Source organism: Varanus komodoensis, unplaced genomic scaffold (assembly GCF_004798865.1).
Source record: "Varanus komodoensis strain SLA01 unplaced genomic scaffold, ASM479886v1 scaffold10, whole genome shotgun sequence".
Taxonomy (NCBI): Eukaryota; Metazoa; Chordata; class Lepidosauria; order Squamata; family Varanidae; genus Varanus; species Varanus komodoensis.
In genome coordinates, this window is record NW_025335269.1 from 805,807 (window position 1) to 824,660 (window position 18,854).

The 18,854-nt window shown below is 43.3% G+C and overlaps 2 protein-coding genes across 7 annotated transcripts in view; one reads left to right on the plus strand and one right to left on the minus strand.

Moving 5' to 3' along the window:
- LOC123034698 (poly(rC)-binding protein 3-like) overlaps window positions 1–3,467 on the minus strand; it is a 497,132-nt gene extending 493,665 nt beyond the window's left edge. The window contains exon 1 of the mRNA XM_044452282.1: window positions 3,365–3,467. The gene's annotated coding sequence lies outside the window, so the exon portion shown is untranslated. The remainder of the gene's footprint in view (window positions 1–3,364) is intronic.
- Window positions 3,468–3,586: 119 nt separating this feature from the next.
- The window catches only part of MOCOS (molybdenum cofactor sulfurase), a 194,708-nt gene continuing 179,440 nt past the window's right edge, over window positions 3,587–18,854 (plus strand). For 5 of the 6 annotated variants that reach the window (XM_044452221.1, XM_044452256.1, XM_044452210.1 and 2 more), the window contains exons 1-3: window positions 3,587–3,740; window positions 11,865–11,954; window positions 13,635–13,701. In XM_044452221.1, coding sequence (XP_044308156.1) covers window positions 3,608–3,740; window positions 11,865–11,954; window positions 13,635–13,701 — 290 coding nt within the window. In that variant the 5' untranslated portion in view covers window positions 3,587–3,607. Of the gene's footprint in view, window positions 3,741–11,864; window positions 11,955–13,634; window positions 13,702–18,854 lie in introns of those variants that run through there. The other variant, XM_044452237.1, reaches the window with a different exon arrangement.

The window sequence follows — 18,854 nt, forward strand, 5'->3', positions numbered from 1 at the left end:
TTCTCCCACCAGAAGGTGGCCACCATTTCCCCCTCTCCTGAATGCTTTACAGATCTGTGTAAATAGCAGACACAAAATCTGTTGGAGTTTGTCAGCCAATGCAGAAGGCCAGGATTTCTATACCTGTTCATTAATGTTTTAGGTGGTTCACTGGCAGGTTGTTAAAATAACTAACGACTACTTCACACATAAAGGTGTGCTGTGCCAGCTTGGTCAAAACTACCTCTTGTCAATGGTAGATTTATGGAGAGAAACAGCAACAGAATCAGCAACAGCAGAGCCAGAGCCTACTGGGGATCCCCCCGTCCCCCAGGTCATGGAGTTTGTATGTAATCCAAGACTCAGATACTGATTTTTCTGGAACCACAAGGAATGAGAGAAGTTACTCTGAGGAGATTCCGAGTGGTCAAGAAATAATCAGGTTCAATATACTATAGAACACATATTTGGGGTGATTTTGGTGACTGCTGTTTGTTGTACAGAAGAAAAAAAGAGATGAGACTGTACTTGTGGACACTCTCATCTTGAGAACTCCTGAAGGCACAGCAACCCTTTTGTCTTTTGTATCTTATCACATTTTGGATCAGGGCAGTATTTTTTCAACTTCAAACTTTCAGCTTTCAGAGAAAGTCTCCCAGGCTTTTCTCTGCTGAGGAACTCTCAACATCTGCCAGAAATCTTAGTGCACCACTTTATTTATTTAATAACCTGCCTTTCTGTCAAAATTGGTGCTCAAGGCAGCTAAAGATAACATATAGATAAAAACAAAATCTTAATTAAGACTTAACCTAGAAACAAATAAAAATACAATAAAAGAAATTAGCCGTGCCCAGCCAATACTCCCCTCAGCAACCAATCAGTTTATATATCAAAAGCCTGCCTGAATAAAACCCATCCTTGCCTATCAGTGAAAAGACAACTCAATACGTTCAGTGTGGGATTGCCATTCACCATATGAACTGAAAGTACACCTTAGAAAACAAATAAGATCCTTCTGTTTCTGCTCAGTGCGGGTGATGTTCATCCTGCCTTTCAGTGAGGCATGTCTGCTACAACTTCTCAACAAGAAACATCTAAAAGTTAGCAAGAACTACAGGAGCCCATTGGCCCCAAAAGAACCAGTACAGTTTTTTGAACTGTCATCTTCCCTTAGGTATCATACAAAGCTTCCAGATGCATGGTTCCTAATGCTATCAAAGAAAAGACATTGTATAGTTTTTCCATCTTTTTCTCCTCATTAGATTTTACCACAGAAAGAAAAAAGGTAGAAGAAATGGTAAGAAAGCATGTGGGGGAGGGGGGCTTTACAATTGTTATTAAGTACTATTTTTAGTGGAATGGTAGGGTATCAGTTCAAATGATACAAAACTGGATGTCATCTTGACCCCCATAACACTGCTTGAAACAGGCAGGACAGTTGCATGATAAAAGCTTTTTCTGGAAGCACCCTTGTTCCTTCAGTCAAGTAGGATGCATCCTATCATGAGCTGTCCCTATATTTTAGCTGACAGATGTAGAAATCCTGACTATGGTTTAGCAGGTGCTATGAACATGAAAAAATTACTGCTCTGGTGAATTGTTGCAGTTCTGTAGATGTTAAGCCATTCTATGAGGAATGGCCTTCACTCTTGGAAGAATATATTATAAGCAGGGCTTTTTTTGTCATAGAACGCACCGGAACAGCTTTCCGGCACCTTTTCTTGACGGATTTTTCCATGTGATTGTGAATTGTTCTGTCAGGCATAGCAGGTCTGCAGCAAAAAGTATTAAAATAGTGCCTGTGGGCTGCGTATGTGTCCACGCTGCTTGTGAGGGCGCTGCTCAGCTTGGGATCGGTCATGTGGTCATGCACTGAGTGCTTACTGCCGGCAGCAACCATTACGTTTATGTGTGTGTAGAGTGACTGGCTACGTGCAAAAGGTAAATAAGTTCTTTATTTCAAAAAAAAGTTGGTGAATTGAAAATCATTTTTGGTGTAAAAGTGTGACCCCAAAAGCTGAGTTCCGGCACTTTTTTTTTTTTACAAAAAAAGCACTGACTATAAGCACATGTTATAAAGACTATTCAGACTTTATTAACACTATTCAGTGTTCACTGCACACTGCAACATAAGCCCATGTGGGTTAAGCCCAAGAACTCATGATGTGCCTCACAGAAAAGCAGGTCCGTTGTGGGTACTGGGGTCCCTCCTCTCCCTTTAGTCCTCCTATGTGTATCCAATGGCACTTCAAGGAACACTGAGGTTTCCTTCCCTCCCTGTGGCAAAAACATACCACTGACAGTCTCCTCAGAGTGCTCAAGCAGAAAGTGGGGGCAGCTGTTGGAGGTGCCAAATTGTGTACCCCACCATACTGAAATCCTTTTAGGACTTGGCATGGTAGAGCATGGCAAAGATGGAAGGAAGGGACTTGCCACTGTGGTGGGGAGCAGGCAAACAAAGTCCTACAGCTGGCTTATGTCCTCTTTTTATGCTTTGCTTTTGCTGCTTTTGTGGCATTCCTTGTATGCTACTGTTCTGTGTCTATTTTTAAAACATTACATCACACAGTGCATTTAAAAATAAGGCAGATTGAAGCAAACTTTTTAAATTAACATGATCATAATCTCACCTTAGCTATTCACTGTTATGTATGGAAAGACATGTTTAAGTTTTAATTCAAAGTCATTTTAGGAAGCCTCTTGGGGCAAAAGCTGACTAAATTAAAAGTATAAACACTTTTTTGTTTTATATGCATATTACCACCTGACACATACAAACAATGCATTACATCCAGATATTAACAGAAACACAAAGCAGCCTAATGCACTTATTGCCTTTCCATCAGACAACAATTAAAATTTCAGTAAGTGCAACCTAGATGCGAGCACTTCTCTTCCCTGTATGAGTGCAATCCTGAACGTTATCTACTCAAAGGTAAATCCCACTGAGTTCAGAGGGTCTTACTCCCTTATAAGTGGGTTTAGGTCTACAGCATTCGATTATTTTATAATATGATTTCATTTCCTAATAAACCAGTCATAAATGAATGGCAATACGAATATGAATAGTAGTAAGTATAAAATTACAAAAAGATCATTCAGATAAGATGATCCAGGGGACCCAAGGGAGGGACTCGCCCCACTGCTAGCAATTTACACAAGACTGCAGCTGGTCGGGAAAATAAGTGTGTCTCCGCTCCCCTCGAGCCTGCATTTACTATCATTTTTAAAAGACATAAATAGTCCTGTTAATGGTCACTAGAGAGTCAATCCTATGCCTGTTGAGACAGAAAAATGCTAATTGGTGCAGGCTGGGAAATGTACGGCTTTTTTCTGCCTCAGCAAGCACACGATCACGCCCTAAGAAACAATAAAAACTGTTTACGTTGCTTTTCTGACGCTCCTGAAGGTTACTGACGTATTTCTTCTCGTTTTTCTTTCAGAACATTTCTCTTTAAGGACACGGTGCTCTACGCCAGAGGTAACAGCTACGCTGACTTAGAGCGCCAGCGCCCGTCCCGGTGGGAAGCGGAGGGAGGAGCTCGCGCCGTGCCGCGCCGGCCTCTCTGCTAGAAAGCGCGCTCCTGTGGCTGCTCGACTCGTGATTCCAGCGCGCGGTCGCCTGGCAATGGCCATGGAGTCGTGGGAAGAGCGGCTGTCGTTCCCGACTTTCCTAAGCGGGCTTCCCCCGGGGGCTGCCTATGGCTACGGCGTGGAGAGTCCGCAGGGCATGCGCCAGAGGGAGTTCGCCCGCTTAGGAGGTAACCCGACTTTGCGGGGAAGGTGGTGCCTGACGGGAGAGACAATCAAAGCCCAGGAGCCCTGGTCTCTTCCCCTCAGCTCAGAGGCACCTTAAGCCAAGCAGCTGCCGCCCTCTTGCTTTCCTCACGTCACGGGACGGCGAAAGTGTGCTGGCGCTGGCCTTGGGGTTGGAGCCTCGGGACCACTCCGAGAGTCGCGTGTGAAGGGGCAGCAGGCGCAAACCTAATTTCAGAATGCTGGTGCTGAGATGTCAGTGAATATAGTATGCAACACTGCACATGTTTTGTGCACTATTGTTATTTTCAAGATAGGGTTAGCAGTTTTGTTGTTCTAACAGGAAGTACAAGCAATTATATAGCTTGGAATGGTGCATGGGCCTTTGAGGAAGTGGAATGTAAATGCCATTAAGTCCAGGGTGTAAGATTACAAGGCTATTTAATGCTACCACTTAGCCTTTGAAAGAAAAGCAGCATACTCAGTACCCAGAGGTGATCAGACAAGTAGAACCAGTGTGCTGTAAGAGGCTTTGAAGATCCAGCCCACATGGACAGGCCCTGGGTGACTTTGGGCCAGACATTGACACTCAGCCTAACCTACTTCACTGGATTTTTGTGAGGACAAGCTAGAAAGCAGGGCAGTGTACTCTGCCTTGGGTTTCTTGCAGAAGAAAACACAAGGTATACAGTATAAAAACTATATTAAAAAAAATCTAACTGTTCATTCACTTGCCTGTTCAGCACTGTTCAGGCTAGAAAAGAATAGGAGAGGGACTCACCACCCAGGAAGACCCCCCCCCCCTTCAGCTTTTCCAATTCTAGAGGGTGGACAGAAAAGTGGCTGCTCCAGATTCTTCCTTCTTCTGTTGCGCCAACCTCTCAGGAAAGGATTTTTTCTTAGGGGAAAAATGAGCAGGTGCATCTCTGGGACAGTGCAATATAGAGGGCTGGTCTCTGACGGAGCAGCCACCATTTCTCTACTCAGTGCCCTGCAGCATCTCTCTCTGAGTGGCTTATTGGGGTTGGGACCCACTTAGCCCCTTCCCCCACCCTCCCTTTGAAAGCTGGAACTGAGCAGGCAGGTTGGGCTGCTTTGTCTCCACTGTGCTGCCTGCTGAGAGAGCACAAGTTAGCAGGCTGCTGCCTTCTTTTGCTTCCTTCTCCTGTCTGGGCAAACCTCCTAAGCATAATCTTTCCTCCGCATGGCTCATAGAGGCGGGATGCACAAGCAGTTGGAGCATTGCAGAGCTGGAGGACAGATGACACCTCCCAAGAGGGAAAGAGGCTGAGTCCTGAAGTGGAGGCAGCAACTGCGCCTGTGTGAGAAGAAGCTGCTGCCTATTCCCAGGCAGAGGGTGGTCAGGATCTCTGCTGCTGTGCTGTCAAGAGGGAGACATTAGATGAGCAAGCATGAGGATGGGAGCAAACTGGTAGTCAGCCTGGAAGTTTGTGGGGCATACCAAAAGAGTAGTTCATCCAATTTATGTGCCATTGGAAGACAAGAGTCCACATTCTTTAATTAGGTTGGTGGAAAATAAATGGGTGAAGAAAATGAGGTGCAGTGCCCCCAGAGCCCAAACTTGGCTGTAAGCCTAGATTTGGTGGTTCTGTTTTCCAAGGCTAACCTTGAATACTGCATTGCTCAGAGAGAGAAGGTGAAGGGGTGAGCAGGCACAGATGTCTGTCTTTGGTCTTGTCTTCCATACTGTGGAGCCCAAAGGTGGGGAGTGAGAGAAAGTGGGCGGGAACAACCTGCCTTCTTAAGAAACATGCTACCCATGGAGAGAGGTGGGGAGGAAAGGGTCTTGCATGCCTGATTTTTTCTTCAGCTTACCTCTCCCCAGAAGTGGGAGAACTTGCAAAAGAAAGGAGCAAGAAGATGCCAGGAGGTTAGTGGTTCCCTCTCTCTCGCTCTCCCCCTCCCCCCACACTAGGGATGAGCAGAGGCTGCTCTTTTGCCTCCCCTCACTAATGAGCTGCTTTCTCCAGTGAGTGGCAAAGTTAAAAAGTAAATGTCTAATGTTATGTGTAACTTGGCCATTATTAGAGCCAGCAAATATTCTAGTTGTGGTCAGAAGGCCAGCCAACTATTCTTAGCAACCCCTGAAAAAGAGGACATGAAAGACAGTATTAGACAGAATTCTGTTTCTCTGTCTGCTCGTGGCCCTTTCTTAATTTTTTACACTATTAGATCTCTCTGTGTGATCTTGTCTGTCTATATCATCTTTGTATCCCAAAGAAAAGATGTTCAGTTTTGGTTCTCAAGTATACTGCATGAGGGAATGAAAAGAAGCATTGATGACAACCTTCAAAAAGAATTAGTGGTAATATATGTATACCAAATTACCCATGTTGACTGGGGAATTCTGGGACCTTTTACTGTCTAAACATGTATATTATTGTGCCCTTTGAGTGTACTGGCACTATCTGTTTTTTCTCCATTAACTTTCTGTTGTGACATTTTCAGGTGTGTCTGTGTGGGGGGAAGGTAAACATTGAAGCAGATTCTAAATAGCTTGACACCTGTTGGCTAAGGGAAGCCAGTAAATCAAGAATTTCTGAGCATAAGAAGTCATTGTAGATTTTAATTTGGAATTTAGTTTCCATAATCCCAACAAATGTCGTTTTATTCAACGTCAGATTTCTGCATGTGGAATGAAGCACAGGTTTGTCCAAGAGATGAGTTCATCTGGTGTACTTGTGCTCCAGAAATGGATTTTGTTCTGTTTTATCAAACTTTTCTGTGTTGAACTGGGGTTGAAGTAGGTGTGTGGGAAGAAAAGATGTTGAGACTTATGCATAATTTATCCCCATGCATGCAATTCTTTGGAAAGGTAAGTGAGAACTGAGATTCAAACTGACTCTGCACCACCACATAGAACAATTTACATTATGCTCAAATAAGGCAATCTAAGTGCAAAAAAGAAGAAAGAAAGAAAGAAAGAAAGAAAGAAAGAAAGAAAGAAAAAAGAATTTCCTTCCCATCACACAAAATGTAGGGAGAAATGACACATTATGAGACACATGGGACTACTACCCAAAGTGTGCGTCCCTTTGAACTCTCCCTGCTTTGATCTCACATACAGAAATATTGGAATCGGACAGGAGGTTGAGATGCAGATTGTTATAGCATCACAGCACAGAGTGAGTGAATATTGGTTGATGTTGATTGCAGCTGTAGTCCTGCACCTGTCTCCCTGGGGATGCTGCTGAACTCCATGACCAAAGAGAGCAGTATAAACAGTGCTTTGGAAACAGCTTTGTTTCTTGTATGATCCAAGTTTCACCTCAACTATTTTACTTTGTGTATGAACTTTTGATCATCATAGGCTCCACCTGATTCTAATGAAGTAATAAAAAAGCTATCCCTTCAATCAGATCTCATAAACTGGCTTTCTAAACAAATGTGTTTTTTCAAGTTAAGACAGTTGCCGGTGTGCAAAAATGCTGCTAGAAACAAAGCAGCTGCTTAGGCAAGTTGTAAGTTGCAATGCAAACTAACCTCTAGCCAGGTTTACATGGCAGCAGCTCCATTAATAGAATCAGATTTACAGAGCAGGGCTAAATGTGAGGTGCTGGAAGCATAGTTATGAGTCTAGTACAGGATATGAGACAATTGTGTTTTAACCAGTTATTTGAAGCAAAGCTGCTTGAACCATAAACAAATGGGAAAACATGAAATAAGCCCTTCCAGGTTCAGTTAGGAAGTTGAATATTGTGTGTGTGATTCAAAAAGTTACTTCCAGAGATTTGGACCTGGATTCACAAATGACAACATTTTGTACATTATTTTGTGAATTGTAGCAATTTTGTATGTGTGATGCTGAGGGATAGGGGAGCTTTCTTCAAGCTAAGCTTTCCTTTGAGGAAAGGTCAAGATCCCAGGAATTGGATTTTCCTGATTTGAAGTAATTTTAGCCACTTTCCAGTGCTATATCCTCACACAGCAGTGTTCAAACAAAGGCATGGTCAGATCCAAGACACAACAGCTGTAGGAACATGCCTGGAGAGTATTGCTGTTGATGTGCACTCCACTTCCAAATGATGAGACTTTCTAGGGATACAGAGCAAGAACATGGATTATGTTGCTTTGCAATATTTGCATTTGTTTACAAATGCAAGCTTGAACATATGGTGGAGATTCATCACAATAATATCCAGAAGATCTGATTTTCCCATTAGGTTACCAGGGAGAACCATCACTAGTATAGGATTTTGTGTGTCTTGCTCAGTTTCTCTCAAAATACCTGCTTTCCTGGGGTGGGGAGAGCGAAACTCTTGATTCCCAACTGACTTTCCAAAAGAGTTCATATGTTCACAGTTCTCCTTTACAAAAACAGGGCAGTTGGCCAGCCTGCAACAGCCATCATGAAGATATCCAGTCCTCATCCTGTTTCTATAACATTTCAGTTTCATAATCAAGAATCTTGTCACAGTGCACTGAGAAGGTGTGCTGTATAGGCAAGGCAAGTATGCATTTCTGAAAGGAACTTCAGAAGGAAAGAGCTTTTTGCTCACTGACGTTCCTGCACAGAATAAGCCAGGCTCACACTGGTAGGGTGGCTGTCCTGCCACAGTGTTGAGTCCACCAATGAGAAGGCCCTTTCTCCCTGGCAGGCCCACATAACTGCTATTAATGTAGGTACTCATGAGGACCGATGACACAGCACATGGACTGCCTTACATGAGCACCGTAATGCAGGAGAGGTCTAATCCTTTCCACTGAGCCACTTCTACCCTTTAACTTATCCCTTTGTGGGGCATTTAAAAAAGATGGGTGAAAACATTGGAGTTTTCTTCTTTTTTTAGCCTCTGCCTGGGTAGGGTGAGTTTAGAGGGGAGTGGTTGGATGGGAAAGTTTCAATCCCCTTCCACCTGAATGTTGTATTTCTGATCTCGATTGAGAGATAGTTCCAGCTATGGGGTAGTATAGAAATGAAATAATAATAATAATAGGGTCTCTTCCTGCTTACTGTGAGGTAAAAAGACTGGGATCAGCAGCACAGTATATTTTTAGTGTGGTCTGCAATTTCAACTTGTCCCCTCAGCCATCCCAGTACTGCATCCAAACTTTTATTAAAGAGTTCCACTTTCTCTCTTAGATGAATAGCTGGAAGAGGACTAGAGAAACATGAATTTATTTGCTTTTCATGACACACAAAGCAGTTCACTTCTGGCTCATGGTTTGGCAATTGTAGCCTAATTGTAAAGGGTGAGGAACCATGTAGATACTGGAAGTGGATTTTAAAATTTAACACCAAACAATTTCTTTGGTGTTATTGCAGGAGGAGCCATGGGGGAGATAATGAAATAGTTGCACAATAGGAAAGGTAACATGCTTAAGACTTGGGATTGAAAGAAGGATTAAACTTCCTACCAGCCTAGGAACTGGAAGAGTGTCAGACTACAGCTTGATATTTAAAGGGAGTCACAAGCATGGTTTTGGGCATCAACACAAACTTGTTGCCTACAAAAAGTAGGCAAACATACAAAAAGTAGGCAAACATACAAAAAGTAGGCAAACATTGGCTCATGAATTTAATCCTTTCCAGGACTTTGGTTGTGACCCAAATTGGTCATGAGTCAAGTTAAATTTCCCCATAAGGTTCAATGTAAATAAGGTTAATCCGTTCTGTAAGCATTTTTTTTTTAATCTGAAAATTGTGAAGCAAAGTGACAAAGAACAACAAAGAATGCGGCCATCTCTCCCCACCCCCCCCGACCACAAGTGCGACCATCTCCCTGCCTCCCCCAGCACGACCGAGATTGCGCCTGTCATCCCAGCACGCTGTGTGTGGGGGGGAGAGACGGGCGCAAATGGGGCGTGCTGGGGGAGAGAGACGGGTGCGAATGGGGCACGCTGGGGGAGGGAGAGACAGACGCAATCTTGGCCATCGCCCTACTCGGAGTGGGGTGGGGAGATGGCTGCGATCTTGGTTGCCACCCTATGCAGAGTTCGCAACCCACGTCAAAATTTTCATGACATTTTTGTTCACGACCCAGTTTGGTTGTGAACCAAGGCGTTTGTGAGCCGAGGTACCACTGTATTTCCTAAACCCTCAGGTTTGCTGAAGATGATAGAATCTGGAATCTGATCAATGCAATTTTTTACCATGGTAAATGATAAAGTGGCACAGAAGAAAAGCACAGTTCTGTAGCAGGTGGATGGGTAATAAACAGTACTCTGTACTTTGAGTTAAGGTGGAAATGGGTAGAAATTCTTCTTGTATATGACTAGACCCAATGTATGTATGACCCAATCTGTAAGTTAACGTCCACTTTGTGCTGTGCAAACTACTGTTCTTCTGTTAAGGTACAGTAATTTTCTACAACTTTCAGCATGCAAGTGAGTGATAGGGCTGACAGTATCTTCAATTGATTTGGCTTTATCACTCACTGTCGACTGGTATTAGAGTTTTAGACACTGGGGTATAGCTTTCCATATGAGAGGCTGAAGAACTTAAATCCAAAATCTGTGGAATAGAGAAGAGTACTTAACATGTGTCTGGTTCAGCCAAACCATTGCTTAGATTCTTTTGCTTGGTTTTAGCTTCCAGACATAAAAGCAATACATGATTTGGAGCTGCTTTTCTTCACTGGTTATTTTGAACATGAGTAGCATTGTAACCTGCATTTGGAATTTGTGGATAACATGTTTGTCTGATTATTAAACCCTGCAGCCAAAAGACCAGAGTTAAAGGTATGTCACATTGGCTGGTCACAAAGCCAGTGAAGTGAAGTCAGGGCTGTGTCAAGATCAAGGCCTGAGTGACGCTGCAAATGCCTGGAGAACCAGGAACACCTTTGCAGGCACTTACAGGGAACAGCTGAGGAGCAATTATGCAGTGTAGCTAGAGGGCCTGAAGACCAGCATAAAAGGCCTCCCTGCACTGCTGCTCTTTATCACAGCAGTGTGTGCTGTCCTGGTAACTCCCTTGTGCTCTGGCTCCCTGCATTGCCTTGCCTTGCCTGAATCTTGGTTCCTGCCTACCTGATCTGCCTCCTGCCCAGCTGCAGTCTGTTCCTGCTGCAGGTGTTGTTGCCAGCCTGACTCTGTCTCCCCAGGTACCTGCAGCCATCCTCCCTGACCTTGCCTGCTCCAAAATGTTACTGTCTTTCTAGAACTTGATCTTTGAACTGTGAAATCTTGGACTGTCTTGTTCATATCTTTCATCTTCCTGCTTGACTCTGGACTGTTAAAGAAACATGCTTCTTCCTTCTGGTCCTCTGAACCTGCTGCAGGACTCTGTTCAGCACCTATGCCCTCACCTTCATATTCCAACCATAGTTGCCTGCTGCCCATGACATGGACATTACAGCCTAATGCCTTAACCAATGTGTCCCATGATCATGTTGCAGTGTTGCCTATTGTGCCTGTGTACAGTATATCTATCCATGGACCTACACTTTTTCCTTAGTCCTTCAGGCTTAAACCTTGTTGGGGAGGAGGGGATGTCAAGGTCCAGCAAAGATGTTGCTCATGGTCCTTGTCCTATATTGCCTTAAGAAGTATCTGAACTTTTCTGTATTGCTTGAGGAACTCTCTTTTGAGCTGACCCATACTTGGGTGGTTTTTTTTTTTACTTAAAAAAAAACTTGCCAGTAGCTGGCAAGACTCATTAAAGAGTGAGAGGAAGCCTCTTCTATCATGTTTTGCTATCCTTATGCTGGCATAATATGGCGGAGGTTTTTTTGGACACTACAATTATATTCTGGATTTGGAACTGCAACATGAAGAGCAAGGGGAAAATATTTATTCATAGCCATGTTGAGATTTTCACCAGGAAGCATGTTGTGAGTACACACTATTTTGCTTAATCATTTTGTGAGAAATGAGCTGTGTGCTCCTTTTCAGTGTTATTAGTCTTTGAGTGGATGAGGATTCAATTTCACTGAAAAAAACCAAACCGGTCATTTTTTTCCCCTTATAAGTCAAGTTTATAAAGGGGTCATCTAGAGTGGAAAATAGATATTTGTGGGTTCCTTAAACCTTTTCCAACCAACATGACATGTAAATTACTCATTAATTATGTATGATAGGCAAGTTAGGCTACCTGAATGTGGGAATGAGAATACGACAGCCCTAATATTTCAGTGTGTAATCCATTTCCATTTTTCCCGTTGCAGGAATTACTTACCTTGACCATGCAGGTACTGCACTCTACCCAGAAAGTTTGCTAAAATCCTTCACTGATGACCTCACTGAAAACGTTTATGGTAAGGAAAGCTCATGTAATGTCTTTAAGGACTTGGCCATATTGGCTTCACCCATCAAGTCACTGTCCTGTAAGCTAGAGCAAAGGGCCTACATCCCCACTAGAAAGTACAGAAGAGGAGTTGATGGAGTTCTTCACTTTAGTCAGGGTTGAGGAGCCTGTTTGGGTGTGGAAGTGGGGTTGCCCTCTGGATGTCCCAGTGGGTCAGGTGATATGTATGGAATCTCCCTTAGTTAGGGATCCTGTTTTGCTTCCTCCAGGCTTTTCCCAGTTAGATAAAGCCCTTCTTGGTGGGTAAAGCCCACCAAGTCTCTGGCTTTGCTCCTCCCTGCTGCCAAGCTGTCAGAACAGGAGGACCCAGCAGCTCTTCATTCCTGTGACCTGCTGTGCTTTGCAACTTAGAATTTAGTGCCAGAGTTTCCCATTTTCCTCCCCCCCCCTTTTTTTTTCCTTTGTGCATGCCAGGTCTCAGGGCGTAAGGTTATATGGGTAAGGCACATCATATTTCTGAGCTTTGTATGGTGCTCTAGGAGACTTGACTGAAAAGCAAGACAAAAATGCTTTGAGTAAATAAATATAATACTCTCTTCTGAGTTACAATTTGTGGAAGTTAATAAGTAAAATATATCCTGTTTTAATGTCAAAGCAGGGATAGTGAAGCTTAGTCTGAATATATATATGTCATTCATTCTACAGTGCCTAATTTAATTTTATCAGCATATTGATTTTTAAAATTAAAACCTGAAGCATCTGGCTTCAATTGAATTATATTTGCATTAAAGAAAGCACAGTTGCTTTTTTAATGCCCATCCTCCCAGCTTGAGGATCCTCCTTTGGAGCCCCTCGTGATTCCTTTTTGGTTTAAACACTCTAAATAGTTTGATAAGGTAAAGGTAAAGGTTTCCCCTTGACATTAAGTCCTGTCATGCCTGACTTTAGGGGGCGATGCTCATCTCCGTTTCCTAGCCAAGGGAGCCAGCGTTTGTCCACAGTCTCCGTGGTCATGTGGCTGGCATGACTAAACACCGAAGTGCACGGAACGCTGTTACCTGCCCACCAAAGTGGTACCTTTTTATCTACTTGCATTTGCATGCTTTCGAACTGCAAGGTTGGCAGGAGCTGGGACGGAGCAACGGGAACTCACCCCGTTGTGTAGATTCGAACCAGTGACCTTTCGATCTATCAGCCCAGCCAGCACAGCGGTTTAAACCACTGTGCCACCTGCAGTTTGGTACCATCAGCAAATTGGCCACTTCACTCCTTACTCCTAATTCTGGATCAGTTATGAATGGGTTGAAAAGCATTCATCTTATTAAAGAACCTTGTGAGACCCCACTATTGGTATTCCTCTGTTGGGAGATAGTCAAACTGCAATGCAGTATATGGTCATCATTCAGCAGCAGTAGCTTGATTGGCATGTGACACTTGTATTCAGTAGTGGTGCCTTCTGTTGTAATTGAACTTCTGTGTAATTACACTTTATTGCATCAATTTGGGGAGGGGGGCACATCACTGTTTTGCTTGCTTTGTTAATTAATTTATTTAAAAACGTGCTAATAGCGTAAGACCACTGCAGTGAACGATGTGCTTAATCACATCTATGAGCGTGTTTGGGGGTTAGTGCTTTGTAAAAAGAATGAAAAGTCTGTTATAAATCACTGCTCTCTCTTTTCTTTCTTAGGGAACCCTCACAGTCAGAACATCAGCAGCAAATTGACATATAACACAATTGAACATGTCCGATATAGGTAGAATGACATTCTATTTACATGCCACATATTGTGTTTTCATTTGTGTTGAGATTTCTTTGTGCCATAAACCTTTAATTTTAATTGTATTACATTTTATTTATTTCTGACTGCTAGAAATGCCAAAATTCAAGTTGTCAAAAGGTGCCGTGCTATTTGAGGTGAAGTGTGTGATGACCAGAAAAAGTATTCTCAGCAGTGGCACCTAATTATAGAATTCCCTCCCCAAGGAGCATTGTGTAGCTCTTGTCCTTTCACCTCTAGGCCAGGCATATCTACTCTTTGCTTTTTACACAGTGTGTCCCCATGCATGTCTACTCAATGAGTTCAAAGGGGGCTTATGCATAGATGATTGGGCATGGGATTGGGCATGGGATTTGAGCCTGGAGATGTACAACATTTAAGGTGTAATCTAATGCACTAAAGCTTGATGTTTGTATTATGCCTTGTTTTGTAAGCCATAACTCTACTGAAAGGCAGTGTATAAACAAAATACTATAAAAGAGATAAAGGAATGACACATTAAGTCCATCTCTTAGCTTTTATCTAACCCTGGTGGCTTAACTGTTAATTGTTTTTCATTGTTTCAGATGATTTTTTAGTTTTTGTTAACTGAGCAATCTTATGGTCCCTGTGAGAGTATCCCAGGGATCCTAGGATACCTTGGAATCCTCATCCCAAACCTATAGACATTCCTACAACCTTTGAGGGTGGGGATGCAGCACTGGCTGTTGCTTCTCCCCCTCAGAGCATTGGAGCAAGCACCACAGTAGCTGTTCTTTTGAGGCTGCAACAGTGAGAAGAGCCAATGGAGGGAGGGGACATTTTGCTGGGTGGGGGATGGAGAGGCTTTAGGATCCTCTCATCTTCATCACCTTTCCCACCCACCTTCAGTAAGTGAGTTAAACTGGCTCAGAAACCCGTCTAGCTGATTTTTTAAAAGAATTGATGGGTAGTATGAGAGAAGAATTAACCTTGGCTGTCCCTCCCACCCTACTTGGCACTTGACAGCAGTGCATAGGATAGATGGGAGACTGTGTGTCAGGAGTTCAGTGTATAGGCTAGTGCTTGAAAGGTTTTTTTTTCTCTTGCTGTGAGCTATTCAGAGAACTTTTATTATTGGGTGGTACAAAAGTGGGAGAAATTAAGGGTAGCATACAGTGGGCATGTTTATTGCAAGTAGCTCAGTATCACATGTCTGAGATAGTCTAGGACACCCCACTTCCCTTTTGGGCTCCAGACCATGTGTGATCCTTTGTTGGAACATCCCATCTTTCCTGTTGGCTGATTTGTTCTTTCCAGCACTAAGGCTGGTACATGTTACAGGCCAAACATCTGGAGGTCTACAAGATGCCCACCAAAGGCCAAAGGAACCTGACATGTACAGGGTCTTTTAACTTTCAAAGTCTTGCCTCCTTGCCTTTCTATCTAGCTTGCTGGTTTTGAGATTATTCAGATGAGATTGAACCTTTTCTGGTTGTGCTCTCCAATGTTTGTAAGGTCTGCCTCAAAACAGCAACATTGCAGCTCTTAACATACAATCTCTCTTGACCTTTAATGCACAGTAAGAAAAATCTGATACTGCCCCTGCTTAGTATCGGCTTGTCCTTTTGAAAGGTCACTAACGGGGGACAGAAAGGAAAGAAATGAGAGCACTTAACTGTGCTCAGTGCATCTGCCTGGAAGCCTCCTTTCAAAATTTGGATGACTCAATTGCTTGTTTCAAAATCTCTAGTCATTTGTCTATTTAATTCTCTGTATTGTTACATTTCCTTTATTTAAATCCATGCAGTTTTTACATGAGGGTTTTACCCTTTAAAAAGTAGTCTCTAAATCTATTAAATAATAAATGCAGATTTTTTGGTGGAAGCAATTGAGATGCTAGTGGGTATAAGTGTGAAAACTGCCAATACAACACAGTTGCTCTCACCTGGGTGATTGCATTACAGTGACTGAATATGGATTAGTGAGGTGCATACTCAGAGCTGGGATAGCAGTTTTGGGAATGAGCTGCAAGCTGAGAAGTGCTGGCTTCAATCTCACCACAGCTATTAGCTCTTAAGTAGTGCAGCAGCCATGCTGAGTACAGACCCTCCCTGCATTTTTACCAGAATCTAAAGGAGGGAAGCATTCCCTTGGAGCATGGCACCCCAGTAATGCTGAGAGGCCTTGAGCAGCATCCTTCATGATTCTACCTTACAGAGAACGGCCCTTTATTCTGGAGAGCTGGCAAAAGACAGGCTTCTGTGTGGAGGGGGGGTGGGTTGTTCAATCCAAGCATGGTTTAAAGTCAAAGAATTTGTTAGGAAGAGGAAAGATGGGAGTTGAAGTTGCCTTCCACAGTTAGTACCTGGGTAGCAGGCTGAACAGATGCAGAGGTTACTTGACCTAGTCAGACTTGCCACTATGATGTATATGGTGGGGGGGGGGTCTTGTTTTTCTATTTAAATGTTATTTCTAAATGTGCACATAGACATATACATTGCTTAATGCAAATGTTATTCAGACTGTTGCCTTTTTGTGACATGTGAAGGGCCAGGCTATGTGCTGGTAGCCTCAAGAAAAATGAGGGACCTTGGCAATTGGATTCATGATAAAACTGTGGGCTCCTTGTCCTCCTTGAAAGGGTCTGGACCTCTGGCTTTGCTGGAGCTTCTAAACCATCTTCAGGAGCAGCCCTGTTATAAGCTTTGCAGTAATTCACATGGGAGGTTAGCACCACAGAGCCCTCTGACCAGCTGGTCCTTGTTTTGTATGTGGTGACAATGAGACTGTGTCCAACATGTGTCATGCATGCAAACCTGTTCTCAGCTTGCTCAGCTTTTTCTTGTACTAATAGTCTGTTGCGTAGTCACAGAAACAGACTTTCCACTTCAAGTATTTAGTGATTGTTCTTGTGCTGGTATCAATGAACAGGGGATTGAAAAATGGGCAAGATTATATTGGGGTAATTCCTTTAGTGCCAGAGTATAAACATTTTTATATTATACACAACATTAAGCAGAATGCAAAGAGAGCTAATTTCCATTAATGTGGACCACTAGGTTAATTACAATTACACATAATCTTAGCCACTTCAGGTAGTTAGTAATCTAAAACAGTGCTGACCACTTCAAATGCAATGCTGTAGTCAGCCAGGGGTTGAAAACACTTAAAACACAGTACCTGTGTTTCACCTTTTGGGTGCAAAAGAGAAACATGTACTTATTGAGAAATAGTCTGGACAATAACTCCTGATTTGGATGGACCAAATTTTGAATAATACAGCAAGGAGTTCTTGGCTAATTAATGGCTTTCTTTTTAAGCTTCACTCCTGCCTCCAAACTTCATTTTTAGATCATTCCAAGAAACAACCCCCAGTCCAAATCAGTGAACTGTGAGGCCAAAAGCAGCCATTCTGCTCTGTGCAGGGACATGGTGTTTGTCTTCCCCAGAATCCTTGCTATTCCACAAAGACTATTCCACCAGGATAAAAGTTGTGCATGTGCTCACAGAGACATGTGTGCACACAAGCATAAAGAGAGCTTGCATTTTGTGAGCACAACTAACAACTAACAGCTTCCACTGCAGAATTCCTCTGGCTTCTGTTTTGAGCTGGTCCAGGCATGGGAAGGGGGAGCAACTGCATCCTTCCAGTTCAACAGCTATGGTGCTGGGAAAAGTACTGCCTGCTTTTTAAAACGGTTTTGAGGGGGAGAGGTTAAAAATGCCTACTTTGTGACTTTTCTTGAAATTAGGTATATTTTAGATCTGGGGTGCTCAGCCTGGGGCAATCCAGAAGTTTTGGCCAAAGACTCGCCATCCCTCACCACTGGCTATGGGAGTTATAGAGAAAAGTATTTGGAAGTTTACAAGTTCCCTGCAGTTGTTTTAGATTGCATGTACCAAAATTGAGACCTCTGTGTGCAATAGAAGTGCCCTTTCAATTGGTGCTGCTCCAGGACATTTACTCCCTGACAGAACTCAATGGACATCACACTCCGCCTTTAAAAAGTCTTGTTTTCTTGTTCTGAGAACATTCCTTTCTTTACCTGTTTCCCCCAGCCTTTTCTGATGCTCCATGAAGCAAGCCACTTCAACCTGTTGTGGGGAAGCATTGGCCCTGACTTATGAGTGAAATTTTAATCTGTAAAATTTTGAAATAACATTTAGTCAGTGGGCAGAACTGCACTGGAGTCCCTTCTGTTAATCAGAGTTTTGTTGCTGTACTGATGCAAAATACATTTATTGTTGTTGAAGCCCATGCCGATGAATATTGTAGTTTCTACCGTGTTGAAAGCATGACATAAATTCACACTCAGATATAATTGTGGGAAAAGTAGGTGTTCTAAAGATGATGTGTACAGGGGAAAAGGCTCTTTAAAAATTCAGTTTTCTTTTTCATCCATGTAGAAGAGCAAACAAGTGTGCTGTAGTGGTTAAGAGCATGAGACTGGGACTCAGACGACCTGGGTTGTAGTCTCCATTCAGTCATGGAGCTCACTAGTCGACTTTGGGCCAGTTATAGACCCTCAGCCCAACCTACCTCACAAGGTTGTTGTGAGGATAATATTGAGAGTGGGAGGAGAATGATGTAAACTGCCTTGAGTTCTTCAGAAGGAAAAGGGTGGGAAATAAGAAAAAATGGCAGCTGCTCCTGCCCCTTCACCCCCTCACAAATCATGGCAAAGGAGAAGGGGATCAGGAGAGACGAATAAGTGGCCATGCTGCTGCACCTGCCCTTCCACAGAGTGAAGTGGTCCATGCAGAAACAGCTCCCCAAAGCACATGCAGCCTCTTCCTGTGCTGACTTTCCAGTATGAAGTGCCATTGAGAGCAATATGATTTACCTCTGAGTAAAGCCATTGAAGAAAATGTATTTTACTGCTGAAATGCCTAATGCATCTTGGACCATCCCCAGCTGGTGGTTCTTTGAGGAAGGGGGCAAAGGGAACATTCCAAACCTTACTTTCAAAGGGAGGGGGAACAGCATTGCATTTATTCTCCAGGTCTCTGGCACACCTGAGAGAGAAGGGCAGGGAAACCTCAGGGGTATGGGTGGTGAGGGGTGCAGGGCAGCAGCTGAAGGGTTGCCTTCTCCAAGTGGCTACTGCTTTGCCAAAATTCCAGTAGGACCTTTCCTCTTCCCTAGTAGTTCCAGCCCACAGACAAAC